Genomic DNA, 20,944 nt, shown 5'->3' with positions numbered 1-20,944 from the left:
CAATGTTATGTTAAGTAAAAAATATTTAATGATAACATTTGTATTAATTCATACTTATAACTCTAAAAATCACCCCACCCCACAAAAAATGTATAACATTTATATAATTTATGTAATTTTTAACATTTCCAATAAGACTACCAATTTCCAATAAATAACACAAATGCAAATACAACAATGCACCCCCTCCCCCTTGCCCCAAACCTCCCAACATTTATTAACGAACAACAAAAACAAGAACAATACTGTCACAACTCCAACTCCTGCGGCCATGCACCTCATTTTTCTTTCCCCCCTACACTTTCTACCCACCTCTACCCCTTCCCCTCCCAACTCCAAGCTGCCTTGCCGCAGTGCTCCTCAGGCGCTGCTTCATTGGGGGGATGATTGCAGATCCGCTGGTTGGCCGGATGCTGGAGAAGACCTTCCCGAGGAGGGAATGTCCTCCGAGTCAGAAGCAAGAGCTTTGTCCTGGCTCGCATGTGTCGTTGGCAATGGGAGTGCAGCACCTTGGGGTTCAGTGCCACATTTCAGGAACACTGGTAGCCCTCTGGCTATCACCTCCAGGGCCACCGCCATCCATGGCATGTTCTCCGTCATGGTCGCGGATATTGTGGCCAGCTGTTGGGTTATGCCCCCCGTTGTCTGGGTGATCTGCTGACCTATGTTAACATACCTCCTGGACAAATGTACCATGTCCCCGCTGAGATCTGCTGATCATGGAGCAGTCCTGCTGCGTCGGTGCCGGCATGAAGACACTTGGGGTGCCCTGCGGCAAAGTGCTTGTGCCTGCTACCTCCACGGTGGAGGAGGACATGGCCACAGGAGCACTAAATGTAATTGGTGTGCTTGATATGGAGCTTGTTGCTGCAGGCACCTCCAACTCATCACTGTCCTCAGTGGAGAGGACACTCTGCAACTCAATGGACGATATTCGGGGCTCCTCACCACCAGAAGCACGATCCACAGCAGACGCCACTGCAAGATCATCATCTCGCCTCGGTGCTGTTGCCAGTGACTGCGCTCTTGGCTGAGCTAAAAACATAAATGAGGTCAATAGAGAAGAAGGGGGTGCTAGGGTCACAGGTTCAAATGCTACACCCAACATATGCACAAGAACATCACTACTGCTATCAAAATAATCACAGACATCACATTTAATGAACATAATCAAATTCTGCATTACAATGATTTTCATGAGACCATCATTAATTACATAATACTTTCATCAATCATCTATCATATATTGTACGGATATGAGTGGGTGTGGCATCTATTGACTTCACATCACGCAAAGGTATATACTTTACGCATGTGGCATAACATCTGGTTCTGCTGCTGCACGCGTGGCCGACCAGGTGTGGATCGCCACTAGTGCCAGCGGCCGCTCCTCAAAGTCGGTCAGCTCACACATCACTGGTGGGCCGCCACCCGTGCGCCACTGCTCGGCCCTATTCTTCGAAAGCTTCTTCTGCAAAAGGTAGCAACAGCACGACATGGCATAAGATCACTGCATAAGATGATTGCGAGGTACTGTCACAGATACTGATACAACACATAATAATAATCATTATTATTATCATTATTAACCCAAAGACGTACACCGTAAACGTAGGATTTGAGTAAAACATTACCAGTCTAACTGCAATACATCAGATCTGAATTTATTTACTCATTACACTTACAATTCCAATTATATAAATATATAGGTAAATGTAAATAAATGTAATACTCTGCCGGAGCCATCGCTTGCGGTACTGGTTGCCCTCACGCACCTCGTGAGCCACCGACGAGATCACCTCAGTGATTTCTGTCCAAATCTTCTGATACACCTTTGGGGTGGGCTTCCCACGCCCACCCTGGGTCAATTGACCCCAACGTGACTCCACCTCCTGCAGGAGGGTAGCATTTGCCTCGTCCGAGAATCTCTTCGCTCCTTTTCGTACTCCATCTCCAATTCCTCTCCAACCTCACTACTCTCACCAGCCTCCTCCACCTCCACATCCTGCCCTCGCCTCCTCCATGCCTTCCATTTTAATTTTTTTTTACAGATATTTCTGTCTCACCAAACTAAGTACTGCTAGATTTTATGAGTACTCCTCATAAAAATCGTTCCAGACTCCCACAACAGCCAAACAAACCACAAACACCCAGACAACAAACCCACAATGCTTTCTTTTCCTCTCTGCTCTCTCTCTCCTCTTCCTATGTATTGATGACCCCTGACCTCCTAAAACACGGGAAAAGACCGTTGCTATGGTGTTGCTATGGACGGCGACATTTTACGACAGAAGAAAAAAAATACTGCGAATACCCATTTCACATCGCTCCCGCTAATGCCCGTTTTATTAAGTGGAAACTAGGGGGTTTGAAAATGGGTGTTAATCCGGCGATCTCAAAACCCATAATAAACGCCAGCGCTGGAAATAACGCCCATTTTTGGACAATCTGCACAATAATGGAAAGTCTAGCCCCAAGAGTAATTTTTTGGTCATAGACAATAAACAACTTACATTTATACAATGATGCTCATGTAAAAGAACATCTTAGAGTGCTTTACATCACTGACAGGTAGACATAAAGATGGATGTGAAGGATTTTAATTGGGAAGACTGAAGGAGGGTCGTGCATGTGATAGATTTTAGGAAGATTTTAAAAGCAAGGAGTGATAGTAGGAAAAGTGGCTTTGAATAGAGATCAGAGGGCAAAGACATAATGGGTAAAAGACAGTGGGGCCGAAATTTACCTCCGCCTGAAACAGGTCGCACCTTCCGCTCCTGAAGTGTTTTTTCCATCGCATCGGATGAGGTCACCTCTTTCGGTAAATTCAGCCCTTTGTCGTTTTATTTTAAGCGAACCAGAAGTCGGTCATAATGGGGGCGGAAATGGGGTGGTAAGTACTCTAGAGGGGTGGAAGTGGAGGCGGGACGGAGGCTCTGTCACTGTCAGTCAGCAGTGGAGCGGAGATGATGTCATGACGCTTGTCCGTCACCATGCTCTCCCCTTCACTGAAAGGGGAGAGCCTTCGGCATTTTGAAACTTCGGTCCACTGGGCCATCAGGGAGGGTTTCGGCCGGGCCAGCGATCTGGCACCCAAGAGGGAGTGCCAGGCTGCCTGCTGGCGGCCTGGCCGAACCAGGGGGCATAATTGTCGGGCCGACTAAACATGTTGGCCACGGCAGTGCGCCCGCCCCTTGAAGGACTGCCACACTGCCATGGCTCACAGACTGAAAGCAAAGTGCACTGATAGAAAAAGTTGTCGGGGGCACTGCACGGCGGGTTAATGATTTCTGGAGCTAAATTTCACGGGAAGTGTGATAGAGGTGCGGGTGATCGGTGGTGCATCCTTTGATGACACACTTAAGATGGTGGGCAGCAGTGGGGCAGAATTTGGGACCGCCAGAAAAATCTCCAAGTTAAATTTCACTGGCGGCAGCCATTGGAGCGGAAGTTGGCGGCCGTTCGACTCCACCACCTGGCCGTCTCTTTCTGGCAGTAAGGGGCCTTTTTGGGGAGCTGAATTTTGGCCCCAGTGATTGTTGCAAGTTTTTGCTCCACTTATCTGAAAAGGTTGTCTAACGTATTATGAGCACATGCATCAGGGCTTCTAAATGTGCATAGTTGTTGTAACTTTTCTTCTTAGTTAAGTTGTCAGTATTTCAAAGAAAGCTGTGTGATTTCTTGTTTCCCATTGTTCAAACATATTTATATGCTAACACTGGGATTCAAGTTTAATTCAAAGCATAACTTGGCCTTCTTGGCATCCGAATGGATAAAAAGTTTGTCAGTCACTTCAAACAATTTGAAACCTTCCACTTTATATGCATACAAAAAATGTTGGTTTATGTATATTAACAAATGCAGTTTCTTAAAAAGACTGGAGGATTTGTGACAGATACAGGTAATAAAACCACTTATGCAATTTAATACTTTTTATCCACAACATCTGTATAGAATCATAGAATGAGCCAGCACAGGAGGAGGCCATTTGGCTCAGCATATCTGTGCTGATTCTCTCAAAGAGCAATCCAATTAGTCTCACTCCCTTGCTCTTTCCCATGGCCGAGTAATTTTTTCCCTTCAAATATTTATCCAATTCCCTTTTGAAAGTTACTATTAAATCTGCTTTCACTGCCCTTTTCAAGTAGTGCATTCCAGATCACAACAACTTGCTGTGTAAAAAAAAAAATCCTCATGTTGTTTCTGGCTCTTTTACCGATCACCTTGAATTTGTGTCCTCTGACCCTTCTTCCACTGGAAATAGTTTCTCCTTATTTACTCTATCAAAACTGTTCATGATTTTGAACACCTCTAACAAATCTCCTCTCAACCTTCTCTGTTCTAAGGAGAACAATGCAGCTTCTCCAGTCCTTCCACATATGTAATGGACATTATTGATTAAGTGAAATAAAAACAGAAATTATTGGAAATACGCAGGAAGTGTGTCAACATCTATAAAGAGAAACAGTAATGTTTCTGGTGTAGGCCCTTCAGCAGAGCTAAAAACTGAAAAATTAGGAAGTCCTGGATAGCGTTGAATACAAAAATGGACAAAGTCACACAGAGGAAGTTAATAGGTTGAATATCTATTGAACTATTCGAAAAGCAGCAACTGGTAGATGATATAAAACATAATCTTGGCGAGGCAATCAAAAGACATTCAAAGAACAAAAGAAAGTAAAACAGTTAAAGTAATAAAAGACACGAGAAGAGGCTTACATGAGGAAAAAGGCAAAAAAATGCAGAAGGTCTGAAATGAAAATAGTAAATATGGAAATACACAGTGAGGTCATCCATAGCAAAAATAAGACAAGACAAGCCAACATCCAATGCACAGGTTCCCCTTTCCTAACTGTGTTTCGATGGAGGGTCTGCACCTGTAATGCAAAATGTGCATTCCCTGCGCCCCCGTCCCCCGCCGCCATCTGCTAACAGACACATCCTAAATCCAGTCCTGTCTTATGTGTGTGCACTAGGTACGTGCAACAGAGCTGGTCTCCAATTATCTTGGTTAATCCTTGACACTGGAACAAGACCTCGCTCTGTCAAGCCTGTGTGGTGGCTGGTGTGCATTGGTCACCACAAGTTAATAAAATCCACGTACAAGCATCTTCCACCCTTCAATATGTAGCTCGGGACCTGGAATGTCAGGGTCCTTCATTGAAACACCTATTTTCTATGTTTCTATAGCAGGAAGAGGGTACTGAAGTTTCATGTTCAGCCATGAACTCATTGAATGGCGGTGCAGGCTAGAAGGGCTGAATGGCCTGTTCCTGCACCTATTTTTCTATGTTTCCATCTTCGATACGAGGAACCGTCTAAGATGAAGATATCCCAGACAAATCTTTCAAACCTTCATTTTAACGCGTCATCAAGGAACTACATAAGAACATAAGAAATAGGAGCAGGAGTAGACCATACGGCCCCTCAAGCCTGCTCCGCCATTTAATACGATCATGGCTGATCCGATCATGGACTCAGGTCCACTTCCCTGCCCGCTCCCCATAACCTCTTATTCCCTTTATCGGTTAAGAAACTGACTATCTCTGTCTTAGATTTATTCAATGACCCAGCTTCCACAGCTCTCTGAGGCAGCGAATTCCACAGATTTACAATCCTCTGAGAGAAGAAATTCCCCCTCATCTCAGTTTTAAAATGGCAGCCCCTTATTCTAAGATTATGGCCCCTAGTTCTAGTCTCCCCTATCAGTGGAACATCCTCCCTGCATCCACCTTGTCAAGCCCCCTCATTACGTTTTGATAAGATCACCTCTCATTCTTCTCAATTCCAATGAGTAGAGGCCCAACCTACTCAACCTTTCCTCATAAGTCAACCCCCTCATCTCTGGAATCAACCGAGTGAACCTTCTCTGAACTGCCTCCAAAGCAAGTATATCCTTTCGTAAATATGAAACCAAAACTGCACGCAGTATTCTAGGTGTGGCCTCATCAATACCCTGTATAACTGTAGCAAGACTTCCCTGCTTTTATACTCCATCCCCTTCGCGATAAAGGCCAAGATTCCATTGGCCTTCCTGATCACTTGCTGTACCTGCATACTAACCTTTTGTGTTTCATGCACCAGGACCCCCAGGTCCCGCTGTACTGCAGCACTTTGCAATTTTTCTCCATTTAAATAATAACTTGCTGCTTGATTTTTTTCTGCCAAAGTGCATAACCTCACACTTTCAAATATTATACTCCATCTGCCAAATTTTTGCCCACTCACTTAGCCTGTCTATTCTTTTGCAGGTTTTTTGTGTCCTCCTCACACATTGCTTTTCCTCCCATCTTTGTATCATCAGCAAACTTGGCAACGTTACACTCAGTCCCTTCATCCAAGTTGTTAATAGAGATTGTAAATAGTTGGGGTCCCAGCACTGATCCCTGCGGCACCCCACTAGTTACTGATTGCCAACCCGAGAATGAACCATTTATCCCGACTCTCTGTTTTCTGTTAGCTAGCCAATCCTTTATCCATGCTAATATATTACCCCCAACCCTGTGAACTTTTATCTTGTGCAGAAACCTCTTATGTGGTACCTTGTCAAATGCCTTCTGGAAGTCCAAATACACCACATCCACTGGTTCCCCTTTATCCATCCTGTTCGTTACATCCTCATAGAATTCCAGCAAATTTGTCAAACATGACTTCCCTTTCATAAATCCATGCTGACTCTGTCTGACTGAATTATGCTTTTCCAAATGTCCTGCTACTGCTTCTTTAATAATGTACTCCAACATTTTCTCAACCACGGATGTTAGGCTAACTGGTCTACAGTTTCCTGCTTTTTGTCTGCCTTCTTTTTTAAATCGGTGCATTACATTTGCAGTTTTCCAATCTGCTGGGACCTCCCCAGAATCCAGGGAATTTTGGTAAATTACAACCAATGCATCCACTATTTCTGCCGCTACTTCTCTTAAGACCCTAGGATGCATGCTATTAGGTCCAGGGGATTTATTCGCCTTTAGCCCTATTATCTTACTGAGTATCACCTCCTTAGTGATTGTGATTGTGCTAAGTTCCTTCCCACCTATAGCCCCTTGACTATCCACTGTTGGGATTATCATCCAGTCTGTGCCTACGAGTTAAGGAGAATATTGTATGGCTGTCTTGCTCTTTTCGCTTCGTTGCTTTAAACATCGACTTATACACACACTCAGTTGTAGTAAATGCAGGATCTGGTCTTTTAGTGAGACATTCATACTATACAAATCAAGTATGAAAGTTACTGAGATATTTCACAAAGGCAGCTTGCTCTGATTTCCGTGGCTGCTTGTGACACACCTTCCGAGATTCCAGAGTCAGAGCATCCGTGTGTGTGTGTGTGTGTGTGCATGTGTGTGTGTCTAACAAAAACCAGTTCCATCTCTTATACCTAAAAAGCCTTTGAACTCTTATTTCTTTGCATTTAGACAATTAACATGCAGATGATGTAGAATCAAAAATGGCATTCTCCTGAAATCACGGCTAACTGCTTTCTGAATAATTTTACAGATGATGTCAGCAAATCATTATTTGCATAGTAACAAGGTAAACTCAAATACAGACAATGTCATGGAGTACTATACACAACTCAGATGATCAGCAGAGGTGTTTCTTTGATTCCATGCATAGATTATTATTCGCATAGTAACAAGTTACACTCAAATACTCAATATTTCAATGGCTAAAAGGCACCATATCATCTAGCAGCTTCTTTTGATCCAAACATCCTGATTTTAATCCAAACTTCAATCTTCCAACTGTTAACCCTTTTGGTTTCCATATTTACAAAAGGATATACTTGCTTTGGAGGCAGTTCAGAGAAGGTTCACTAGGTTGATTCCAGGGATGAGGTTGTTGAATTATGAAGAAAGGTTGAGTAGGGTTGGGCCTCTACTCATTGGAATTCAGAAGAATGAGAGGTGATCTTATCGAGACCTAAGATTATGAGGGGGCTTGATAGGGTGGATGCAGAGAGGATGTTTCCACTGATGGAGGAGACCAGAACGAGCGGGCACAAGCTTAGAATAAGGGGCCGCCCATTTAAAACAGAGATGAGGAGAAATTCTTCTCTCAGAGGGTTGTGAATCTGTGGAATTCGCTGCCTCAGAGAGCTGTGGAAGCTGGGACATTGAATAAATTTAAGACAGAAATAGACGGTTTCTTAATTGATAAGGGGTTATGGGACTGAGCAGGGAAGTGGAGCTGAGTCCATGATCAGGTCAGCCATGATCTCATTGAATGGTGGAGCAGACTCGAGCAGCCGTATGGCCTACTCCTGCTCCTATTTCTTATGTTCTTATGATTTCTCCAGACTGCGCCGAAGCAAAGAGTTTCAGAAATGCGTGCTTTTCCACAGAGACCTATATTTTTTTTGCCAAACTGTCTTACATCAACCAGTTTGGATTCTATTAGCATTTACATACAAATCTCCCATCGGGATCTACAAAAGCTACTGAGTGACTGAATTAATTCTTTCTTGTCAATTATCAAAGAAGTCAGACAACAAAGTTATGAACCAACAATAGTTTATTAATTTTAAAATCATAGTCAGCAGTACATTGTGAATGCAAATAATTGCTAGATAGGATTAATTTACAAAATAAATATCAGGGGTTACAAAGGAAGTTCAGTTATGTCAACATTAATTGTTTGCTGATAATACATTTACATTTATCATTATCTGAGATTGATATAAATTGGTGACATTGGTTTAGGATTAGACTCCTTAGATAGCTGACATGTTAGCAGCATTAGATAGCCAGCTTATTGAATGGTTTAAAATGTATATGCTTGCATTTAGCAATGTTCCAAGAACTAATATGATCTTGTCCTTGTGAACTCGTATGGATGAACTGGTTGTCTCTTCTTCCTTTGAAAGGACAGAGTTAGTCTTCTGAGATGTCAGCATGATGTCAGCATGATGAACCTCTATTTGTACAGGTGATATTTGTTCCTCCCGGATCCTCTGTTCCTGGGTAAATTCATCTTTCATGTTGCTAGCTGTATCTGGACTTGCTGGTTTAAATCTCACCTCCCTTGATCACAGGAGACTTGTACATCTAAGTGGCACACATATATGCCTGTATCTGCCTGGTACATCCTTACTTCTTTAACCTTTCTTTCTCTGTTAGAGATGCACTTTCCAATTTAGAATTAATAGAGCCAGCCTTATACATGTGCCAAGCTAAGAATTTCTACATCTTCTGCTGTAAAGCTGCTGCAGGTCTACTAACTTTACTGGATCGAAACGAACAATTAAGAACTAAGGGTTAAAGACTCAGGGCTGAATACTGGACTTTCATTTCAAAAACACCTCCTCAATTCTATTGATTAACCCGAGTGACACATGTGTTAGAAGAGTTCAGCTCTCTGGTGTCAATCACCTCACAATGCCTTGTTGGTACCGTGATGATCTGCAAATCAATTAAGCACAGGCACCCAGACATGTCAGGTGGTTTGATTATCACCTAGCTTGTCAGGTCTTCTGTAACAAAAGGCCTCACACAGGTGCAGATGAGGTTGGATATCTTTCTCAACATAGGCAGTCCCTTGAAATCGAGGAAGACTTGCTTCCACTCCTAAAGTGAGTTCTTTGGTGGCTGAACAGTCCAACACGAGAGCCACAGACCCTGTCACAGGTGGGACAGATATTCGTCGGGGGAAGGGGAGGGTGGCACTGATTTACCACACGCTCCTTCCGCTGCCTGCACCTGACCTCTTCATGCTCGCAGCATTGAGATTCGAAGAGTTCCACACCCTCCCGGATGCACTTTCTCCACCTAGGGCGGTCTTCGGCTAGGGTCTCCCAGGTGTCAGTGATGATGTCGCACTTCACCAGGGAGGCTTTGAAGGTGTCCTTGTACCATTTCCGCTGCCCACCTTTGGCTCCTTTAACAAGCCACCTTTGGGTTTTGAAGGCTTGTCTTCTATCCCTGAGGAGAAATGCTTTGTTTGCAAGCCTTCATGGTTTAATTAGCGTTAGCCCCTTTCTAGCATTCAGTCTGACTACTGAGTCTTAGGCAATTCACCTACACTGCACAAGAAAGTGACAGGGAAAGGGCAGATGGAAACCAGACGGTGGAGGAATGAAGAGGAGTATCTCAAGGGATTGCTCACTGCAGAAAGCAGAGAAGGCAGGATAGTTGTGGGAGGCAGTTGACTTGTAATATATATCTGTGAATATCTATATAGATATAGAAATCCAGAAGAAGATAAGGGAGCTAAATTAGAAGTGTACTCAATTACATTTTCAAGATTAGACTGAATGCAGCAGAGAGCAAGATTTTCAGCATTTACAATTTTTTCTTTTCATAGAAATCATAGAAATTTACGACATGGAAAGCAGCCATTTCGACCCATTGTGTCCACGCCAGCCGACCAAGAGCTATCCAGCCGAATCCCATTTTCCAGCTCTTGGTCCGTAGCCCTGTAGGCTACGGCACTTTAAGTGCACATCCAAGTATCTTTTAAACGTGGTGAGGGTTCCTGCCACTACCACCCTTTCAGGCAGTGAGTTCCAGACCCCCCACCACCCTCTGGGTGAAGACATTTCTCCTCATATCTCCTCTAAACCATCCCCTAATTACTTTAAATCTGGTTGTTGACCCCTCTGCCAAAAGAAACAGGTCCTTCCTATCCACGCACCTCATAATTTTTGACACCTCAATCAGGTCTCCCCTCACCTCCTCTGTTCCAAAAAAACCAGACTCAGCATCTCTAATCTTTCCTCATAGCCAAAATTCTCCAGTCCAGGTAACATTCTTGTAAATCTCCTCTGCACCCTTTCCAATGCAATCACATCTTTCCTGTAATGTGATGACCAGAACTGCACACAGTACTCCAGCTGCAGCCTAACCAATGTTTTATACAGTTCAAGCATATCTTCCTTGCTCTTGTATTCCATGCCTTGACTACTAAAGGCAAGTATTCCATATGCCTTCTTAACCACCTTATCTACCTGGCCTGCTACCTTCACGGATCTGTGGACCTGCACTCCAAGGTCCCTTTGTTCTACACTTTTCAGTGTCACACCATTTAACGTGTATTCCCTTGCTTTGTTAAACCACCCCAAATGCATTATCTCACACTTAGCTAGATTGAATTCCATTTGCCACTGTTCTGCCCACCTGACCAATACATTGATATCTTCCTGCAGTCCGCAGCTTACTTCTTCATTATCAACTACACAGCCCATTGCAGTGTCATCTGCAAACTTCTTAATCATACCCCCAAGATTCAAGTCCAAGTCATTGATATTTACCACAAAAAGCAAGGGACCCAGCACTGAGCCCTGCAGAACCCCACTGGATACAGCCTTGCAGTCACAAAAACACTCATCAACCATTATCCTTTGCTTCCTGCCTCCAAGTCAGTTTTGGATCCAACTTGCCACTTTGTCCTGGATCCCGTTGTTAATGTGGATTCTTTTCCCTCAATCTGGTTCAGCGAATTCACTGAGTCGAACACCGTTACTGCTTATAACAAAGCAGACTTTATTGTTTTTCACCGGCCGGGACTTATCAGAAAGAAGGAATGCTCTCTCGATAGAGCGCACCCACTTCCTACAGACAAATGAAGTTACATTGTAAAGGCACAACGGTTATACATTTTCGGTACAAGATACAATTAGAGTGACAACCAGTTCAGCCTATCCCCTTTGATCCCTCCTTCGCTTTGTCCACTCATGAGCCGACCTCTGTATGGGCTGTTTTTGCACAAAGAGCCTTTATTCCTCTGTTAATGTTTCAAGTTTAGTGGTGTGATTATTAAGACCTTGGAGTTAGTTTGTTAGCTGTGTCAATATTGTAACATTTGCAGTCTGAGATGCTTAAGGCTATTCCTCCATGAATCCTTTGTTCAATTCCACTGTCCCTATACATTTTCCCACATTCTCAACTTCAATGTCTGTATACATTCTCAGTATACATTCTCATTCCCCCCTTTTATCATTCCATGATAACCCTTAGGATTATTCTAGGAGGATCGCATTCAGCCTTTCGCAGTCTCTTTCCTGATCCTCCTTGTCGAGTAGGTCTTTTTAGTTTGCTGGATCATAAGCCGGGAGCCCATGACCACAAGAGGATTTGCTAACCTTGCCATCATGACTTTACAACAAAGGTTAAAGCAACCAACAATCAAGCAACAGGTAATTATTACTACGATGAGAATAATTGCCCCATGCATTAGATAGGATCCCCAAGATCCACCCAAGAGCCAATCAAACCAGCTAGATTCTCCTGCTGGCGCGGATAACTTCTTCACCTCCCTTCTTACCTGATCAACGAGATTGGTTATGTTTTCTGAACTATCGGGAATGTAAGTGCAACATTCAGATCCTATCAGGGCACACGATCCCCCTTTCTCAGCTAACAGATAATCGAGGGCCATTCGGTTTTGTAATGCTACGGTCCGCATTGCTACCATTTCAGCCGTGATGGCCTCCAAAGCTTCAGCAGTATGGTTAGCTATCTGTTCCAATACCCTCTCTAGGTTCTGTGCTTCATCCATGAGGTGTCCTATCCCGTATGGGAACATCATGACCCCAAAGAATCTTTCGGCGGGGGTGAGGGCTCGCCTGTGTCGGCTGGAGGCATGTGCTTCCGCCAGGGTACGTATTTGCCGCACAAATGGCACCACATATCCCAGATAGCAGGACCCTGCCCATCGCCTAGGCAACCAGGGATATGCCCTATGACCGCACACAAAATACGTGCCGTTATACGCTGCCTTCTGATATATTGTTTCCGGGTCCCAAGACTGGGCCTACAGACCTCCACCTGTTTTATTCGGAAGGTGAGAGAGGATAGTGACTCGTGCACCTGTTGTGATGTTGAGACTGTGTGGGCAATTGCTGTACCCTATGATATGTCCCTTGCTGCTGGTGTCATTTCGGGTTAAACAGATGTTCCCGGTTGGCCTCCCAATCCCCGAGGTATTGGTCAGGGCTAAGAATGGGGGTTCCTTTCCACGGTCGTAGAATGGTCGGTACCATCCCTGGAACGTTTGACTAATGGGGTACCCAGCACTCTCCCACTTAGTGACGTCCCCATGGTTGTCCACACGGTAATGGTATGATGCTCCTCCTGCCCTCCGTGATCCCTCTGACGATACCTGTTAGATTGCAATCTTTGAAAGCAAAAGGGATACGTGAGAAGCAAGTATCGTTATTATCTCTTTCACAGTTGGGGGAAAGCTCCGAAGGGCAGGCCGCCTCGCAGCTGAAAGTCTGGTTGCTCCCAGACCAACATCTTGACCCGCCTTTCATCTTTCGTATTTGCATTGGCCCCCCCCTCCTCTCATGCTAGTCTGGCTCAGAAGCCACTTGACAGTCTCAGTTAGGGTCAGTGGAGCGGGGCGCAAAGGAATTCCCCCTTTGGAATGTATAGGGATATGTGAGCATACCCAGCAACTAGAAAAGTTCCCATTTCGCGCATAAACATAAGACATGTACAAAAAGGTGTTTACATGGAGCTCTCGCTTCAGTCTCCCCTCCCATGCGCCGCACCTGACGTACACCAATGCTACTATACAGACTGTGGCACACAGACACAGTTTCATCTTATTACTCGGGAACAAAATGTTTCTTGTAGTATCTCTATGGACAAGGATAAATAGTCCGAATATTTTGCTGATTAAAAGAGTTTGGTTTTCTCGCCTCTCTTCTCAGATCACCGTCGGTGTAGCTGGTTGTCTTATCACTACGGGTAGAAGTTCAAACTGGTCTCCTCGGGACCCACTCTTTTAATCAGGACATTGCTAGAGAGGACCTTGTTCAGCTATGGAGAAGAGGAAGTCTGGAACAGAAACAGGAGTTAGAATAACCAGTAAAATAGGTTCGTTAGAGGGTGGTGAGCTTGCAGTGGTGCAGGTGAACCCAGGCACTTTTCTCCTCAATCTTAGCTGCAGTGGGGGTAGTAAGTAACACCTGAAAAGGCCCATCCCATCGTGGCTCTAATCCCTTCCGAATCCATTTCTTCCCTGGTGCCACGAGGGACGATTCGGGTAAAACTGGGAGGTCGAGGTGAGCATCTCGAACCTGGTTGTGGGCTATTCGCAGAGCCTGAGTCATAGAAAGAACATAGGTGGTCATCAGTCGAGCTGGGATACCATATCTAGGAACAATTTCCCTCATTAATACCTTAACAACAGTTTGAGCCTGATTGTCCAGGGTAGGGTAGGCTTCGATCCATTTGCTAAACACATCTACTATTACTAACACATATTTGTAACACTGAACTCTTTGCAACTCAATGTAGTCCAACTGCAATGTCTCAAAGGGACCTTCTGGTAGGGGCGTCTTACCCCAATCACAGGGGACTCCCTTCCCTGGATTATGCTGTTGGCAAACAAGGCAGCGACTACTGATGTTCTGGGCCAGCGCCTGGAGTCTAGGGTGGCACCAAGTAGCCAAAAGTGTGTCACTTGTTGTCCTTGCCCCACAATGAGTAGCAAAGTACATACATTCAATAACCCATAGAGCCAACTCGTCAGACATGCAAGTCTGTTCCGCGGAACTGGTCCAGAGTTTAGAAACATTGTCATAAGTACATCCATAATTTTTCCACAACAGTTTATCTTTTTCAGGAGCATCCTCCTGTGCTTTTATAACATCTTGGATGGTTGGCATTGGTTTTTCCGAGGCTAACTTATCCTTTGCAGGATTTTTAGTCTGACTCATCTTTTATCCATGCATGTCGAGGTCACTCCGTGAAATCGGCGGTCAGGGTTAGGTTGGGTTTGTGGATCTCTTTCAGCTTATTTATCTTAGCCTTTTAACTCTTCAATTTGTTTTGTTTGAGTATCTATTTCTTTAGTGTATCAAGCAAGTATTATTACATAAGCTAGTTCTGTTTTTATTTTTATTCTGACTATCGCACCATTTCCTCTGTTAGGTGAATCTTTTTTCTATTAAGAAATCCAAATTAATAATGTTCAGTATAAAACAACTGTCAATGGAAAGGGTTAACTCCTTTACAGGTTTGTAAGAAGAGCTGATGTCATTACGTAACTTCACGTAATCATCTGAAAAAAAAAGTCTTTGTGCCTTCAAAACTTGCTTAGAAATTAGGAATCCGTTAAACAGCAGAAATCATTAGTAAAGCCGTCATAATAAAAGTCTTCTCATCAGGAAAGGCAGCATTTGATTAAACTCCAATTTTTTTAAACTTCTAATTCAAGTACTTGCCAAAGATTTTTTTTTTAATTGATTTAAAACGAGACCACACATTTTTAATAGCTATTTGTTTACTGAAATTCAATTTCGTCATCAGCCTCGGTCAATGCAAAGTCAACCATTTGACTACGTAGTCTATCGATACCTTTCTCAGAGGTCCCAGTGGAACTCTTAATACGTTTTTCGTGCACGCACTCTTTCTTTAAGACGTCTATGGTTTTAACATGTCCTCCTTCCATTCATGAGAGCTCTAATTTAGTGGTGTTCTCCTGCCAACTCGACAGAAGTGATGGATCTTTTCAAACTGCAGTGGAACTTTCTCATAATGTAAAATCTCAGAACATTTTTTTTCCTTTCAGCACCTATTTAGTACGTTACGTCTTTTTTTTTAAGATCTCCTTTCTTCAAATTAGATTTTGTATTTTACACAGAGGGCTCGGGTCTTGGTAAATTTGTTAATTTAAAATCTCAGACAATCGAAGACACTTTTTCTTTCAAATTCATTCAATTTGTTTTCTTTCAAGGTTGCGTCTTCCTTTTCCCATCTTTTCCATAACTAGAGGGAAGTCTGGCACGTAGGCTGAGGGCTGCTTTTCGTTATCTCAATTGTTCCAGCCTCAAGGTCGTGTTATACTGTCTCTTCTAAACTGCAGATTTAATGTAATAATAATTTTTTTGAATCCACCTCAGTATTTTTCTGTGCCTTCTCTGAATATCTCAAAATCCCAATTCAAACTTTGTAATTTCAATCTTTATTTAAAATTTTTTTGAGCTTAGAAGCTTTTTTTTTAAGGCATTCTTTATCTCATTCCGAGACTAAATTTATGTCTTTCAACCCAATGTAATCAATCATTGCATGTTTTCTTTCGACAAGTAAGTGAGCGTGTCAAATAAATTCTTTTTTTTTTTAACCACCGGGACCATGTATTTTTTTATCTTTTACTCAACAAACCTATCCTTTGTGCATTTCCTAGCTCCGTAACTTATCATCCGAATATATGGAATTCAATAAGGTTCACACTCTTAAACTTCCCACATACAAGACAACACTACGAAGGGTTAAAAAACTTTCACTCTGTTTGAAAAAGTGGGTGGAGCTAAAACAAACCACAACTCCCCGGTTTCCCAAACATGCTTTCTTATCCACAGTCAAAATCACACAAGCATTTCTCATTTAAAACAGACATTCACAAAAGTCTCTCTTCTTTCCTATTAATCACACAAGTACTAAATCACACAAGTACTCCTCATTCAAAACAGACATTCACAAAAGTCTCTCTTCTTTCCTATTAATTGTTTTGGCTGGCTCTATTTTTGGATCCATGACCTTTCAGGGAATTCGTAGTTTTATCTAAATTACCCATCCTCGCGTCGCCCCGCGTAGGATGTCCTAATTAATCCCGATCCCTGGCGTCACCCCGCATTGGATCCGGGTCCTAATTAATCCCGATTGTCTCCGCGTCGCCCCACGGTGGTTTAAGTTATCTTATCCATAGCCTAGGCGGACCAAGTGATATACAAGATCGACGCCGTACCTGAAATAAGTCCAATTTTAAATTTACACAGTCCCGCGTCGTCCCGCGGCTTAATTTACCTAACTCCCTAACCTCCGCATCTCCCACGCGGTTCGCGCGATTCTCTATCCCTCCGCGTCTCCGCGCGGTTTTCCTGTTCGCGTCGCCGTGCGATTCCTTCCTCCGCGTCTCCGCGCGGTTTCCTTACTTAAATTGTTCCGGGTTCCAGATTCACCAATTCTAACCTATCCTTCCGAGTCGCCGCCCGGTTCGCGTCACCGCGCGATTTCCCTATCTTTCCCTATTCTAAGTTTAAAAGGTATTCACCAGATTGTCCTGGATCTCGTTCAGACACTACCTGAGAACCAGCGAGTGGCTAAACTTTCCTCAGACTTTTGAAACGAAAGGAAACTGGAGCGGTATTGAAATTATACTCACTCCAGTGGCCACTTTCCTCCCGTCTCGTCCAAGGCTAGTCTGGCTCTTAATTCGCAAGTTTTCGGCAGTCGTCTGTTGAGATCCCACTTCTGACACCAAGTGTTAATGTGGATTCTTTTCCCTCAATCTGGTTCAGCGAATTCACTGAGTCGAACACTGTTACTGCTTATAACAAAGCAGACTTTATTGTTTTTCACCGGCTGGGACTTATCAGAAAGAAGGACTGCTCTCTCGATAGAGCGCACCCACTTCCTACGGACAAGTGAAGTTACATTGTAAAGGCACAACAGTTATACATTTTCGGTACAAGATACAATTAGAGTGACAATCAGTTCAGCCTATCCCTTTTGATCCCTCCTTCCCTTTGTGCACTCATGAGTCGACCTCTGTATGGACTGTTTTTACACAAAGAGCCTTTATTCCTCTGTTAATGTTTCAAGTTTAGTGGTGTGATTATTAAGACCTTGGAGTTAGTTTGTTAGCTGTGCCAATATTGTAACATTTGCAGTCTGAGATGCTTAAGGCTATTCCTCCATGAATCCTTTGTTCAATTCCACTGTCCCTATACATTTTCCCACATTCTCAATTTCAATGTCTGTATACATTCTCACTATACATTCTCATTATGGGCTATTACTTTCGTGACCAGTCTGCCATGTGAGACCTTATCAAAAGCTTTATACACTACATATACACTACATCATATGCATTGCCTTCATCGACCCTCCTGGTTATCTCCTCGAAAAATTCAATCAAGTTAGTCAGACATGACCTTCCCTTGACAAATCCATGCTGACTGTCCTTGATTAATTCATGTCTTTCCAAATGAAGATTTATCTAGTCCCTCAGGAATTTTTCCAATAATTGTCCCACCACTGAGGTTGGGCTGACTGGCCTGTAATTACTCAGTCTATCCCTTTCTCATTTTTTAAACAAAGATATGACATTAGCAGTCCTCTTGCACCACGCCTGTATTGATTCATCTTTTTCCTGTTTGTGGGATCATGTTATGGGCAGTCTTACTGCTGCATAAAACTAATTGCACTATATAATTCTTAGTGGTGGTGGTTTTGCCTCTGAGTCAGTTTATGGGTTCAAGTCCCACTTCAAGACTTATGCACATAAAAAAAACCAATCCAGTACATAATCCAGTATAGTACCGAGGGAATGCTGCATTGTCAGAGGCGTCAACTTTTTGATGAGCAGTTAAACAGGCCTTTTCAAGGTGGAACACTATTTAAAGAAGAGCAGGAGAGTTCTCCTGGGGGCAAAGTTGCCCCTTTTTATAGCCCGTTAGCGCCTCTGGGGGGTAGTTTTCGCTCGGGGCAGTGGGGCGCTACCGTCTCCCGGGAAATTGCCCGGGAGGTTTTGGAGGCACTGCCTTAGCAGCGCTGCATCCCATGGTTGGTGCTCCGGACTGCCCCGATGGCATCATCACTGTGCGTGGCAACCTTTCACCACCCCGCGCCGACCTCTTAACACCTCGCGGGGGAAATTTCCCCATGGGCCGTGGGCGATGCCAAAGCCAACGTTGCGCGTTGTGAAGCTAGTGGACATCCGCTCTCGGGGCGCTGATTAAAGGGGAGAGTGCAGCACCCTGGGCCGCCATCTTTGTTTGTCGACTTGGTGATGGCGGCCCAAGCATGATCTGGGCTGCCATTGTGCAGCCTTGCAACTCTTTCTTGGGTGCCGGGCTGCTGGCCCGGTCTCACACTGCTCTGGTGGCTCAGTGGCGGCCATCAAACGGCTGGCAGAGTGCACAGCAGCCCTTCCGTCGGGGGAGGGACTTCCGCGCTGGGCGCTAAAAGTCACAGCCCCGGAAGGTTACCGCCCCCAATCGAGCTGCATGGCAATTTCGCCCCCCCGCTGGTGTCTTGGCAAAAATGAGCTCTCACCTAGCACCACCAAAGCAGATTAACTGGTCTTTCTGCCGTTTGCAGGGCCTTGCTGTGTGCAAATTGGCTGCCGAGTTTGTATGTATAGCAACAGTGACTACACTGCAAAGAGGTAATTAATTTGCTGCAAAGCATTTTGGAGGGTCTTGAGGATGTGAAAGGTTCCATGTAAATGCAAGTTTTTTCTTTATGTGAAGTGCTTTAAGATTTTTCTGAGAGACATGACTTAATGCAAGAAAAATGCAAATTCTTTTTTATATGTGATATACCTGGCTCATGAGTGCTCAGTTTGCTATGTTTGTGCCCCTTGTTTGGTCCCATTGGTGGGTGACCATAGTGACGGAAGAGGAACAATTTACTTAATTTATATTAACCACGTAATGTTCCTATATAATTATCATTCCAGCTTCACAATAGAGAGAACTCACAGGAACTGCTAAAGGAAGATGGCCAACGCATTCAGCTGATAGTATACAGATGTAATGAATCAAATCCTTTGATTTTCAGTCACTTTAGAACAACTGATTCTGTAGGTAAGATTAAACATATTTAATTTTGAAAGTTTGAGTATTATTGTATTTGAAATGCCATAGATAGACAAGAAACATTCGTCAGGTAGGTTCTTGCAGTATTTGAGTCTCGAACTGCAGCATATTAATGTAGTGTGTTGTTGCACTTCAATTATTATCCATTGGGACAATCAAACCAATCAATAATATCCCATGGTGATAATTATAGCAGTGTTCATAATTATTGCCTCGGATGCTGCTGTATTTATGTGTTATGGACTTACAATGTTAACAGTGACTACACGCCAAAGGTACTTCATTGGCTGGAATGCATGTTGAGATGTCCGGTGGTCATGAAAGGTGCTATATAAATGCAAGTTTTTCTTTTTAAAAGTATGTTGTCTAAATTCTTAACTTTGTTTCAATCATGATCTATTACTGTTTTTAGTGTTTTTTTTTGAAGGGGCATCACCAGCAATATATCGGTGTTATGTATGCAACCCCAGGCAACCTGTATAATACCACCACCAGAGGGCTTACCTGTTGGAGTCCCAGCATCCCTTGGGAGCACTGTATATAAGCAGGCCTCCCACGCTGTATGAGCATTCTGGAGTCTGAATAAAGGAACTAAGGTCACACTTACTCATTGTCTACAGTACTCAGTTGCATTACTTTATTATGAGCATAACAATTATCGACGAGATAATGAACAACCACGCGAAAATGCAGAGAACTGTTGGTATCCTGGAGAAATTCTCAGAAGGGGACGATTGGGAGGCCATCGTGGAGCGACTCGACCAATACTTCATAGCCAACGAGCTGGAAGGAGATGAGAATGCTACCAAACAAAGGGCGATCCTCCTCACCGTCTGCGGGGCAACAACCTATGGCCTCATGAAGAATCTTCTAGCTCCGGTGAAACCAACAACCAATTCCTATGAAGAACTGTGTACACGGGAACATCTAAATCCGAAGGAAAGCATTCTGATGGCAAGGTATCGATTCTACACATGTCAGCGGTCTGAAGGCCAGGAAGTGGCAAACTATGTCGCCGAACTAAGGCGCCTTGCAGGATATTGCGCATTCGATGGTTTCCTTGAGCAAATGCTAAGAGACTTTTTTGTGCTTGGCATTGACCATGAGGTTATCCTTCGCAAACTATTGACTGTTGAAACACTGAATCTGAGCAAAGCCATAACGATAGCCCAGGCATTTATGTCCACCAGCGATAACACAAAACAAATTTTGCAGCATAAAGAAGTTTCGGCAAGTACTGTACACAAAGTAACGTCGTTTTCAGGCAGGAATGCAGATGGCAGAACGTACACATCGGCAGCTGCACGACCGCAGATGATCCAGAGTCGGCCATCAATCGTTACTGCGAGGCAGTTAACACCTAGTTGGCGCTGCGGAGCTGATCATCGGGCC

The 20,944-nt window shown here is 43.8% G+C and overlaps 1 protein-coding gene across 2 annotated transcripts in view; it reads left to right on the top strand.

Annotated features, from left to right (window-relative positions):
- The window catches only part of LOC139228229 (uncharacterized), an 88,584-nt gene that overhangs the window by 25,891 nt on the left and 41,749 nt on the right, over nucleotides 1-20,944 (top strand). For both annotated transcript variants that reach the window (XM_070859405.1, XM_070859406.1), the window contains exon 4: nucleotides 19,414-19,540. In XM_070859405.1, the coding sequence (XP_070715506.1) occupies nucleotides 19,414-19,540 (127 nt within the window). The remainder of the gene's footprint in view (nucleotides 1-19,413; nucleotides 19,541-20,944) is intronic.

Source organism: Pristiophorus japonicus, chromosome 17 (assembly GCF_044704955.1).
Source record: "Pristiophorus japonicus isolate sPriJap1 chromosome 17, sPriJap1.hap1, whole genome shotgun sequence".
Lineage (NCBI taxonomy): Eukaryota > Metazoa > Chordata > Chondrichthyes > Pristiophoridae > Pristiophorus > Pristiophorus japonicus.
This window is presented reverse-complemented; position numbering and strand designations above follow the sequence as displayed.